Source organism: Sorex fumeus, unplaced genomic scaffold (assembly GCF_029834395.1).
Source record: "Sorex fumeus unplaced genomic scaffold, SorFum_2.1 ptg000043l, whole genome shotgun sequence".
NCBI lineage: Eukaryota > Metazoa > Chordata > Mammalia > Eulipotyphla > Soricidae > Sorex > Sorex fumeus.
In genome coordinates, this window is record NW_026606100.1 from 3,320,308 (window position 1) to 3,332,734 (window position 12,427).

Here is a 12,427-nt window from a genome sequence, read left to right on the forward strand (position 1 = left end):
TAAGACATTTGCCTTGCACACGGCTGACCGGGTTTGATCTCTGGCACCCAATACGGTCCCCTGAGCAAGCCAGGAGTGATTCCTGAGCACAGAGCCAGGAGTAAGCTCTTAAGAACAGCCAGCTATGGTATTCCCCAGCCTCCCATAAAAAATTGTCCCAGGAGCAGAGAGTAGGTGCAAAGACTGAGATGGTAGAACTGTGTCTTACCAGCCTGCCCAAGAGGGACAGCCAAAGCCCCGGATGATGCCCGAGGAGCCTCATGGAGAAGAGCCTGAGTGAAAGGCACGGGGTCTGGTCCCAGGCGGGCCCGCAGCAGCTGGGTTCCATGTGCAGTGGACATCCGCATCGCCTCCCCTGGGATGGGCTGGGCTTGCTCTGGATTTGCTCCTGGTCCCGTCAGCTCTGACATGGCTTATACTGGGACGTGGTGAGGACAGTGACCAAATCTTGTTACCATCAACCAAACCTCAGCCTTTCCTTGTCCTATGATTGAAACTGCACTAAAGTTCATCCTTGAAATACCAGTGGGAGTTGCTTGGGGATTTTCTTTTCCCCCCCTGACATATCGGAAAAGAAATTATGAGTAAATGCTTAGGCCATGGTGATTTCCCAGTTTCGTCTTTTGCTTGGCTTATTAGCACATCTATTTTTTTGTTTGTTTTGCTTTTTTTTTAGGTCACACCCAGTGAGATAGCTCATGGACATGCAAAGCAAGCCTCTTGTTCTATGGTAGGCTGGAGGGCTGTAACCCACCAGCTGCTTAGTATTGTACTAGGTATACAAACACACCACACTTTCATAATTCTTTTTTAGGTTTCTTTTTCCTTTTTGGGTCACACCCGGCGATGCACAGGGGTTACTCCTGCCTCTGTACTCAGGAATTACCCCCGGCAGTGCTCAGGGGACCATATGGGATGCTGGGAATCGAACCGGGGTCGGCCACGTGCAAGGCAAACGCCCTACCCACTGTGTTATCGCTTCAGTCGAGTTTTGCTTTATGTTGTGGTTCTTAAGTGTACTGACGGCTCTGAGTCGTATCTAAGAGTGTGCCTTGGAGTCCTGAGAGTATTTCATGATCCTGCCATGTCTCTGGAAGGGGAAGTCAGACAGCTCTGAGACTTCAGGACACGACTGTGTTTTTCAGTCCACCTACTACATGGAAGGAACCCTGGGCCACCCCGTGTTCCAGACCCAGTTCGGGAGGATCGCAGTGAACATTTGCTACGGGCGACACCATCCCCTCAACTGGCTCCTGTACAGCATCAACGGGGCTGAGATCATTTTCAACCCTTCGGCCACCATCGGAGCACTCAGGTCACTCAGCAGGCAGGACAGGGGAGGGCTCTGGGGCAAGCCACTGGGGCAAGTCAGGCGACAGCACGCCACCCTCTCCACCAGAAGGTCCAGTGTTTAACACACCTGGGTCCTGCGTCAGGTGTCTTGTCACTAGGCAAACATTCTCCCTCCTCTCCTCGAAGAGCTGTTCCCCACCCCCACTCCCATCTGCCAGGATTCAGGAAAGTCCCAGTTCTATCACTTTTTTTGCTTGTTTTTGGGCCACACCCAGAAGTGCTCAGGGATCACTCCTGGTGGGGCTCAGGGGGGACTATATGGAATGCCTAGGAACCAGCCCAGGTCAACCGCATGTAAGGCAAATGCCCTGTCCACTGTACTATCTCTCTGGCCCCTGAGACTTATTCTTAATCAATGAAGCTGGTATTTTTTTTTTCAATCACACCTCACATGGCTTTAGGCATTAGAGAAGCCCATCAAAGTGTTCTGAGCAAGGTAGTGAGGTACCCGGCAGCCCCCACACTCAAGGGCAGGACCCCACCTTGCTTAAATGTTGGTTAGCAGAGAGCCCGGCAGCCCCGCATGGGCCCAGTGCCATTCTCTGGGGGGGATCGCCCATGGCCGAATCTCTGGGTGGTTTCCAGTTTTGCATCCTCCCAGGAGTCAGAGCTCTGAGAATTTGTGCGCAAAACCTCCCCACCAGCTTCCTTCCTTCAAAGCCTCATTCCTGAGTCAGGGCTCCGACTTTTACGACTTTTACAACTTTTACTCTTTGCATCTGGCTTGGTGGCCGCTGTCCAGCAGGCTGAGCTGGAGTGAGCCGCTAGCCTGTCATGCTTGTCTGTAGTAAAAATTCCTCCTAACTTTCCTCCGCTTTCCCCCAAATGTGATGCAAGCCCGGGCTTTCCCTTTCCTTCTGGGCACCGTATCCCTTTCTCAAGAGCAGCAAACAGCCAGCCAGCTCAGCCGCCCATCCTCACACCTGAAGGTCTTGTCTGTATCCAGGAGTGACACTCTGGAACAGGAGTGCGGGGGCGGGGCGGTGGGGGGGAAGAAGGGGGATGTCATGTCTGGGTCACATGACAGTGAAATCCCTCTGGCAGGTCCTTTGGGGACATAGGTGTGTGGTTGCCCATCCCGCCCTCCCCACCCCCTCCAGCAGATGGAGTTCATCCAGGCCTCTCCCAGGAGCTGCCTCTCCCTCCTGCCGGCCTCCCTGGGTGAGGCATTTCAGCCAGTGTCCCCTCCCTTCAAGGGGTCCCAGAAGCAGCTGTCCCCCTCCCCCTCCGGCTCTTGGGTCAGCGCAAGCCAAGCCACAGCCCAGATTCAAAGAACCGCCTTCCTGACCCCACTTCCTCCGGCTTTTATTAGACCCAATTAAGCAAACAGAAGCACCCTGATGTAATATGCACACAACTGCTTATGTCCTCAGCAGCCTATTAGGCTTATTAAAAATTATTGATTTTCCTTCCTCGGCTAGCAGTCATCCTACTCCGGCTTTTCGGTGGCGTGGCAAGGCTGACAGAAAAGAATTGCTGATCTTTTGGAAAGCCAGCGTGTTTCAGGAGTCCCTAAAAAGTTCACAGCCTTTGACCAGATCGTTATATTCCTAGAACTTGAGCCTGAGAAAGGAATTTAAAAGTTTTTTTTTTTAAAGGGGGGTAGGGGGAGAACAGGTTGTCCCTATGAAGATATTCCTGTCAGTGTTATTTATAAAAGAGAAAAACTTATAATCATGAGAAATGTCAGGGTTATGGATAGTTCAACCCATCTCTTCCGCAGAGTGTCACTAAAAAGAGATTTTACAGAGGAGATTAAGCCATATCATTGTAAGCCTTTCAGATGTTTTTTCAGTTTTGGGTTTTTGTTTTGTTTTGTTTTGTTTTTTTGCTAAGGGTGGTCATGGAATATAGAAAATTAACAACTGACAGACGGTTTCTTAGGTTGGCGGGTTCCTGGGTATAGCCTTAAAAAGATCAATGATGATTATTTGTGTAATTGGTAGTGACTTGAAGCATAATGCTGCGTGTAGGGAGAGAGCTGGAGAGCTAGTACAGTAGGTGCTGTAAGTGGGTGCTAGTACGATGGGAGTTAGTAAGATGCTACCTTGAATGCAGCTAACCCAGAGTCAATCCTCAGCACCACATACAGTCCCCTGAGCCCTGCCAGGAGTGATCCCTGAGTGCAGATCCAGGAGAAAGCCTTGAGCACAGCCCGGTCTGATCACCAAACAAAACGAAACAGGGTCAGAGCGATAGTGCAGCCAGTAGGGCATTTGTCTTGCACGTGGCCAACCAGGGTTAATCCCCAGCATCCTATATATGGTTCCCCCTAAGTGAGACCCCTGAGTAAGCCCTGAGCACCGCAGGGTGTGATCCAAAAGGAAGGAAGGAAGGAAGGAAGGAAGGAAGGAAGGAAGGAAGGAAGGAAGGAAGATGCTGAGTACATTCTTACTAGCTGCACACAAGCACTGGATCCCAGCTTCCAGAACCTTCCATCCCCTTTGTTCTCTGTCATCCACCCATCTCAGGGCTTCCCCCGACTACACACACACTTTGTGGGGTGTCTCAGTGGCATCACCCAGTTTGCACTCTTAGTTGAAAGCACTCAGTGGGTTGCATGTGCTTCTCCCTGAACCAGGCCCTCTGACAGTTTGTGCCGTGTGAGCGGCCAGAGATTCCTGCCCGTGTGTCTGCATCCTGTCTTCCCACTGTGATAGTTTCGGGGGGGGGGGGGGTGGAGTTGTGTATGCTGCACTGGGAGCATGGCAGCGGTCCCCACGTCACCAGGGGGTCTCAGTGGCTCCCACAATGCTCCGGGCTCTCACGAACCTCTGGCTTCCTTTTCCGGGCTTGTTTGGAGAGCCCAAGTTTTATTGCCAGCTGTGGGCTTGAGGCCTACGCAATGCAGCCTCCCCAGAGAATTGCAAGAAAAATGTTTGATGGCGCTCGCCCTGTGACTGTCTATTGAATTCCTGAAAATGTCATTAATGGGCGTGTTCCTCTCAAAATCCTTTCTTAAAAGTTTTGTCAGCTTGCCTTAGCAGCTGGGGTTGGGGGGGGAGGGGGCGAGGGGAGCAGCAAAATGAGTCCCCTCAATCAAGCCTGTGATTTTTTTTTCCAGACTCGTGAATCCTCCTGAGAGTTAGACTTGTGACAAGCAGCCACCCCCTCCACCTACTCCCTGGTTGAAACCAGGTGCATTCTGACAGGAAGGAAGATTCCGGGACATTCTGCTCCCAGTCCCTTAGTGTTTCTAAGTGGGCATTATGCCTGTCAATCCAGAGCCTCGGTGATGTTGTTCCTCAGAGGAGACAGAACTAGTGACGAGGCCCCCTGAATTCACGGCCCAGTTTAGCTGGTAGGCTGGAGAAGGACAGGGCCTCCACGTCCTGCAAAGGGGTCCACCCCTAGGTCCTCCCCTTCGTGGGGACTAGGAAAGATTTACTAAGCCCGCAGGTGACCCCCAAATCCACCAGCAGGGCACCTCAGCCCCTGGCTCTAGCCCGTAGCATGGCTGTGCCTATGAGCCCTCCTCCCCGGGGTCAGGGAACCTCTCCGGGGGACAGAGAGGTTCTGGGTAGGGCACTTGCCTTGCACATGTCCAACCTGGGCTTGATCCCTGGCACCCCATTTGGTCCCCTGACCTCTGTTGGGAGTGACCTCTGAGTGCAGTGCCAGGAGTCACCTCAGAGCATCACCAGGTGTGGTTCAAAAACAAACACAAATATAAGCAGAGCACCTCTTGGGGCTCAGTGGAGGATAATGGGATGATCCTAAGAAACGGGGACTACTGAGCAGTGTCAGGAGCGATTCCTGAGTGCAGAGCAGGAGTGACCCCAGAGCATTGCTGGGTGTGACCCAAACACCGGAAGGGAGGGACGAAGGAAGGAAGGAAGGAAGGAAGGAAGGAAGGAAGGAAGGAAGGAAGGAAGGAAGGAAGGAAGGAAGGAAGGAAGGAGAAAGAAAAGAGAGAAAGAAAGAAAGAGAGAAAGAAAGAAAGAAAGAAAGAAAGAAAGAAAGAAAGAAAGAAGAGAGAGAGAAGAGAGAGAAGTAGGCCAACCCCAGGCAGGTAATTCCTGCCTCTGAATCTACTCCCCCACCTTTTCTGGCCTCTGTGCTCTGTGTCCTGTGAAATCTCCCTGTAAGGAGGCAGCTTTGCAAATCTGCCCAGCAGGAGGCAGATGACGGACTATGACAGACGCAAAGCTCCCCCCCCCCCCCCCCCGCCATGGGGTCCCAACTACCAACTGCTAGCGCCAAGTGAGGCTTTGCTCATCCTCGAAGGTGGACGCTCACCCCATCAGACAGAGGCGAGGCAGTGAAAATAGAGCCTGGAGTCCCCACATTCCATGTGCCGTCCCACCCTGAAACTCTGAAGGTGGGCCTTGTCAGAGAGGGAAACTGAGTCTCAAGCAAGACTCTGGTCCCGTAAGGCTACTCCTGCCCACAGCAGGCACCACCCCCCAAAAGACTGCCTCGGTGTGAGCCTGGGAGAGGCTGAGGCTTTGCAGCGCCCACAGGCACTGTGGGAAAAAAGTCTCCCTGGAGGACGGTGGCCATGCTCAGCATCCACCAAGTCTGACCACAGCCTGCTTCCCCTCCTTCCTCTCCCGCAGCGAGTCCCTGTGGCCCATTGAGGCGAGAAACGCGGCGATTGCCAATCACTGCTTCACCTGCGCCATCAACCGCGTGGGGGAGGTAAGCACCTGGGGTCTGTTCCAGCCCTTGGGGGGGGGGGCACCGGGAGGGACCGGGTGCTTCAAAGGAAATTAGCTGCCTCGAGTCCAGCTGGGCCCTTGGAACAGCAGAGGCGGGGGGGGCGGGGGGGGGTTGGGGCTGAGTGCCTGCTGGGAACTCTCACACTCTTCTCGCTGCCCCTGCTCCTGCTCCAAGCCTGCCACCAGCCCAGCGCCCTAGAAGGGGGGAATCAGCCTGCAGCCTCCATGCCTGGTCCTTCTGTCTCTCTCTGGGTTGGTTTTTAGCAGAAACCCTTGGGAATGACTCTCACACTATCACCACTGGAATCCTGTTTCTTCTTCTTTTTTTTCTTCCTCGTCCTCCTCCTCCTCCTCCCTCTCCTTTCTGCTGGCCCCATGCCCTACCAATTCTGCAAACACAGTCTCTTCATTATGCAGTAATCCTCTTCCTCGTTCTTTTTTTTTTTTGGCTTTTTGGGCCACACCCGGAGATGCACAGGGGTTACTCTCCCAGCTCTGCACTCAGGAATCATTCCTGGGGCACCATATGGGATGCTGGGAATTGAACCCGGGTCAGCCGCGTGCAAGGCAAAATGCCCTCCCCACTGTGCTATCACTCCAGCCCCTTCCTCGTTCTTCTTAACAAGATGTCAGACCCTAACAAGAGCATCTCATCAGTTGGTTCTAAGCGATGGTCTGCCCCGGGGGTTTTCATTGGTTCATGTAACTCCCTCATGGGTGATACAAGCTTGGGGAAGGTCTATTTTGGGGGGGGCTTTTTTGGGGGGATCACACCTGGCGATGTACGGGGGTTATTCAGGAATTACTCCTGGTGGTGCTCAGGGAACCATATGGGATGCTGAGAATCAAACCCGGGTTGGCTATGTGCAAGGCAAACGCCCTACCCGCTGTGCTATTGCTCCAGCCCCTTGGGGTAGGTCTTGAAAGCAGCACATGACCCTGTGTGACACCATCTGACCCTCTGACCCTGGCTGCGGTGTTGTCTCTCCTTCCACAGCCCAAGAACCAGATTTTTATTCACCCGGCAGGCCATAAACTCCCCAAGGGCAATGTCTGGGTCCTTCCTTGCCGAGTTCCCCGAGGGCCACCTGCATTTGCTTATTGGGCGAGGGCCACCTGCATTTGCTTATTGGGGCACTCAGAATGGGACCTTTAATAAGAACTTGTTGGCGGTTCCTGTCCAACTATGTTTGGACTTCACCTGGGTGTAGAGCGGCGCGGTGCTGCCACCTATGGGCTAAGGCTGGTTTTTCTCTCCCAGGAGCACTTCCCGAATGAGTTCACCTCGGGAGATGGGAAGAAAGGTATGTTCCCGAAAGCATCCTGCTGTACTGGGCGGGGGGGTGGGGGGGACACGAGGGTCCTTCTCCTTGGGGGTTAGCTTTGGGGTTGGCCCCCCTCGGCCGTACTGCCTGCTGTGGGAACCTGGCCCTGGACAGGCTGTGGACTGGTAATCGCGGGCTGGCAACCCTCGGGCTCCCTCATGGGGACGGAACTGGGCTGTACTGATCTCCGCCTGTCCCAGAGAAGGGCGTGAAGGTGGGCCAGGAAGACTCGGGGCGCTTTGTGAGTCCCAGAGAGGGGACGCTGCACCCACCCGCACGCCACCCTCCTCTCCTTTGTGCCTGTTCACCACCCCGTCCCGAGATTAGCCTGCCCAGTGTTGGGTGCCTGGAATCCGCGGCTGGTTTTCCTCCTCTGGCCGGGACAGGAGGACCCTGGTCCCCCTTTGGCCAGGAACATGGCCGACCTCTCCTCAGAGGGGTGGCCAGACTAGCTTGGGGCACTGTTGAGGTGGGTTCCCCAGAAGAGTGCCTGTGGAGTGAGTTCCAGGCTTCCAGAATCACCCCCACATACCCCACCTTAGTTTCTCAGAAGAGTACCCACAAGGTGTAGACATGCTTCTGGCCACTCCCTGTGTCCCGGCTCCAGTCCGGCCCTGGGAGGTGCCCCCTCCATGCCTACAGGGTGTGGGGTAGCCCCACTTTCCTGGAAAGCCCAGGAGAGCTGGTGACAATCAAGCCCCCAAGTCACAGTGAGAAGGACCTGAGAGGCAGGTCTCTCGGGAAGCCCTGTGACCCACCAATGTGGGCACAAACGACCATCGCCTTGACACGGGTGACCTTTAAAGATGTTTCCAGACCAGGCCCGAAGAGATAATACAAGGGATAAAACAACGGCCTCACATGAGGCTCACCCGGGGGTTGATCCCCAAACACTGTAAAGAATGACCCATGTGAGGGGCAAAGCAATAGTACAGCAGGTAGGGAGTTTGCATTGCATGTGGCTGACCCAGGTTCGATCCCCAGCATCCCATGTGGTCTCCCCGGCACCGCCAGGAGTAATTCCCGAGTGCAGAGCCCGGAGTAATGCTGAGCATCACTGGGTATGACCCACAAAGCAAAAAAAAAAAAAAAAAAAAGAGTGACCCATGGAAGTCGCCCCTAAGCACTGCCTGGTGTGGCTCAATCAGCGAGGGCCGTGAGGGTGACAGGCAGCAGCTTATGGGTCTTCCAGTCCCAGGGACACGGGTCCTGGGCACTTTGGCTAGGCATTGCGGAGACAAGGGGGGGCGGTCACATAGGCCATTTGTCCTGCGTGTCCCTCCTTATGCCTGGTCCTTGCAGTGTCCACATAGCTCAAGGCTCGTCTCTGCTTCTCCAAAGCTCACCAGGACTTTGGCTACTTTTACGGCTCGAGCTACGTAGCCGGCCCTGACAGCAGCCGCACCCCCGGGCTGCCCCGTAACCGTGACGGGCTGCTGGTCGCCGAGCTCAACCTCAACCTCTGCCGGCAGATGAGTGACATCTGGAACTTCAAGGTGGGTGCCGGCAGCCCCCTTGTTGCCCGGCTCCTCCGGGCCTGGGAGGTGCCACAGCTGGACTTGCCGGCCTGGTTCCCGTGGGGAGGCTCCAGCAGGGCAGGGACCGGGGCCACCTCCCTCAGATCCCAGCCTGCCCGGCGTTTCCGGGCAGAGCCGCACGGCGAAGGCTACCCAGGCAGCAAGCCTCAATCAATTCTCCTCTCATCTGATTTAGGTGCCTTCTCACAAATTAATCTCAATTTCATTTGTCTAGAGAATAGAGTAGATTGGCTTCTCTAATCCTTTTTGCCTTTCCAGGCATTTGCACTTATCACAAGATGAATGTGCGCGTCTGGCCAGGCCCCGTGGTCTCGGCCTTGGTGAGGGAGGGAAATGAGTCACGCTGAGGAATAGACTCTAGGCCCGTCCTGTCTGTGTCCCGACGGGACTTGGCCACTGCCAACAAGCTCCCCTCCCCTGCGCCTTATTGATACAACGAGGGGCTTGACTCGAAGGCCCCGGGCAGCCTTCTCAACCGAACACCAGTGACCGGGCTAGGGGGGTCTGCAGAGGAGCATATGTGTCCACCAACACAGGGTGGGGCAGCGGCACCCATGACTGGGGTGCCCCAGACACAGCAGCTCATCGTGCGGAAAGACAAGTCTGCTATCTTAGCACCTGGTGATATTTCCACCAACTCAGCACCGGTTATGAACTAATCAGATGTGACTTGTGTCGTCCTAACTGAATGACCCCATCTGACCTTAGAGCCAGAACAGAGAAGCGTTACAGGCCCAGCCCTACCTTTACTAGGGATTCTGGGGCTGTTCCCTACATTTCAGATCCTTGTCAAGGGCCGAGGCATAGGACAGTGGGTAGGGCACTTGCCTTATTTTGTCCCTACCCAGGTTCAATTCCCAGCACCACATGTGATCCCCTGAATCCCACCAGGAGTGATCTGAGTACAGAGTCAGAAATAAGCCCTGAACACCACGAGGTGTTGCCCAAAATCAAAAATAAAACAAAGATCCTGGGATTCTGGAGATAATACACTGAGTCAAACACTTGACAGAGTCAACCCAGATTTGGTCCCCGGCATCCCATATGGACCCTGGACCACCTCCAGGAGTGATCCCTGACTGAAGAGCTAGAAGTAACCCCTCAGCATTGCCAGCTGTGACCCCCAAAACAAGATAAGCAAAAAATAATAATCCATAGGCAAATCACTAACAGGAAAGTCCCTAAGGCCTCCTGGTCCTCTTCCTCTTCCTGGGCCACTCAGATTCATGCAGGTGCCACCCAGTGTAGAATCTGGAAGCAACAGTGTTTTCTCATGAAGGACATTTTAAAAACAGACGTTTGGGGTCAGAGCAATCATAGACTGGGTAAGGTTCTTGCCTTGCAGGCTGCCAACCTGGGTTCAATCCCCCAGCATCCCATATGGTCCCCTGAGCACTACCAGGAGTAATTCCTGAGTGCAGAGCCAGGAGTAAGCCCTGAGCAACAGGTCACTGTCACTGTCCTCCTCCCGTTGTTCATCTATTTGCTCGAGCGGGCCCAGTAACATCTCCATTGGAGATTTTGTTGTTACTGTGTTTGGCATATCGAGTATGTCACGGGGAGCTTGCCAGGCTCTGCCGTGCGGGCAAGATACTCTCGGTAGCTTGCCCGGCTCTCCGAGAGGGGCGGAGGAATCGAACTCGGGTCGGCCATGTTGGCTGCGTGTAAGGCAAACGCCTACCGCTGTGCTATCGCTCCAGCCCAACAGGTATGACCCAAAAAACAAAGCTTGGAACTGGAGCAATAGTACAGCGGGTAGGGTGCTGGCCTTGTACGGAGCCGACCTGGGTTTGATTGCCAGCCCCCCATATGGTTCCTTGTGCTCCACTAGGAGTAAACCCTGAGCACTGACAGATGTGCCCCCACCACCCCCCACTCCCCCAAAAAAGGAAGTGTACCCAAGCTGGACTTGGAGGAATGTGTGAGGTTTGGTCAGGTCTGGGGAAGAGGGAAGGAGAAAATGCCAAGGTGTGAGCTCCCGCGGGCCCTGCAGCCCTGCCCCTCCCTCTCCCAGCCTCCACCTGTCTCCACCGAGGGGGGCCCTATGGGGTGGGTCTCTACGCGCACATCCAGGAGAACAGCGTGTGGAACAACTCCTTTCCTGCTTAGTGACTGGGCCAGGTCGTAGCAGACGCCCTGGACTGCAGGCTGCTCTCCTGGGACAGACCCCTTCCCTCCTGCCTGAGGGCAGAGGCATCTTCTAGGAGAGCTCCCAGGGGTCTTCCAGGTGGAAGTGCCTGGGCTGGGCGTGGTCGTCCATCCCTTCTTCCCCTCCCAGCACCAAACTGACCTGCCTTCCACCTTCCCGCCGCTTTTCTGTCCTCTGCTGCCCCCCAGTGGCGACAGGTGGTGAGGCGGCAGTGCGGGGCGCTGGAGGGAACCTCTAACCTGTGTTTTGCTTTCAGATGACGGGCAGATATGAGATGTACGCCCGGGAGCTTGCGGAAGCTGTCAAACCCAACTACGTCCCCAACATCGTGAAGGAGTAGCGGCAGGCTCCGGCCCACCCCGAGGCCCCTACCTGCAAGTGCAAAGGCTTCACACGCCCTATCCTCCCTCAGGACGCCCTGAGCGCCCCAGGCTGTGCAGACCCCTCTCAGCACCCCCGCAGGAGAGCATTGGACCTCCCTCTGCCCGCCCCCCCCCCATCCCTGGTGTCACAGCTCATCCTAGAGTGACTGATGCAGAGGTTTGGGGGGCAGATAGAGAGGAGAGGGGCACCCAACACAGAATACATTAGCTGCCAGTCATCGGTTTTATGTGGTGAGGATTTTAACTTCTAGTATGGGCTTGGTTGGCATTAGGAGTCTCAGAGTCCCATGCTGAAGCTTCTGACTGCCCAGGCTTGCAGACTCAGCAAGGAGAGGGCGGGGCCGGAGTATGTGGGCATAGGAGGGTGAGGTGGAACCCCAAGCCACTGGCCCCATGGATGACTGGGGGGAATGGGGTGCGGGCAGGGCAGATTTCCACTTACTGGGCCCGTTATCCAATCAGACTAATCCAGGTACAGCTGTGAAGGCATTTTGTAGACGTGATTAAACCCGATTTTGTCCATGTGATTAAACTCCTAACAATTTAACTAACAAATGAGATTATGCCAGCTAATCTGGGGAGGCTGATTCAGTCCAGGGAAAGGTCATAAAAGCAGAGCTGAGGCTTCCCCAATAAACAAGAAATTCTGCACACAGCGGCTTCTGCCATGCGTGAGTCCCTGTTTTCCCTCGCGGCCAGCTAACCTCCCACTTCCCAGCCCATCTCTCCAACTCAGCTCCCCGCAATCAGACTCGCCGGATGTTCTCTCCTGTTCTTGCGTTTTTCCTCAGGCCCTGCTGATTCAGAACCCGGCACAGAATCTTCAGGAGGAGTTTTCTGAAATTCTCTAATTTGGTTTTCTGGTAACTTGGTTGGATTTCTGCCTGTGGCTCTGTTGTCCACGGCAAAGAGTGCGGTGGAAGTGTGTGGTAAGATGTGGCAAGAGAGATTTAGATATGGGGCAGGCCACCAGCCCGTGCCTAGGGGTCCACCTGCCTTTCCTGGAGACCTGTCTCAT

The 12,427-nt window shown here is 54.8% G+C and overlaps 1 protein-coding gene across 1 annotated transcript in view; it reads left to right on the forward strand.

Annotated features, from left to right (window-relative positions):
* UPB1 (beta-ureidopropionase 1) overlaps nt 1–12,062 on the forward strand; it is a 35,960-nt gene extending 23,898 nt beyond the window's left edge. The window contains exons 6-10 of the mRNA XM_056120726.1: nt 1,146–1,315; nt 5,913–5,994; nt 7,276–7,318; nt 8,681–8,835; nt 11,283–12,062. Coding sequence (XP_055976701.1) covers nt 1,146–1,315; nt 5,913–5,994; nt 7,276–7,318; nt 8,681–8,835; nt 11,283–11,366 — 534 coding nt within the window. The 3' untranslated portion in view covers nt 11,367–12,062. The remainder of the gene's footprint in view (nt 1–1,145; nt 1,316–5,912; nt 5,995–7,275; nt 7,319–8,680; nt 8,836–11,282) is intronic.
* Nucleotides 12,063–12,427: the final 365 nt, after the last annotated feature.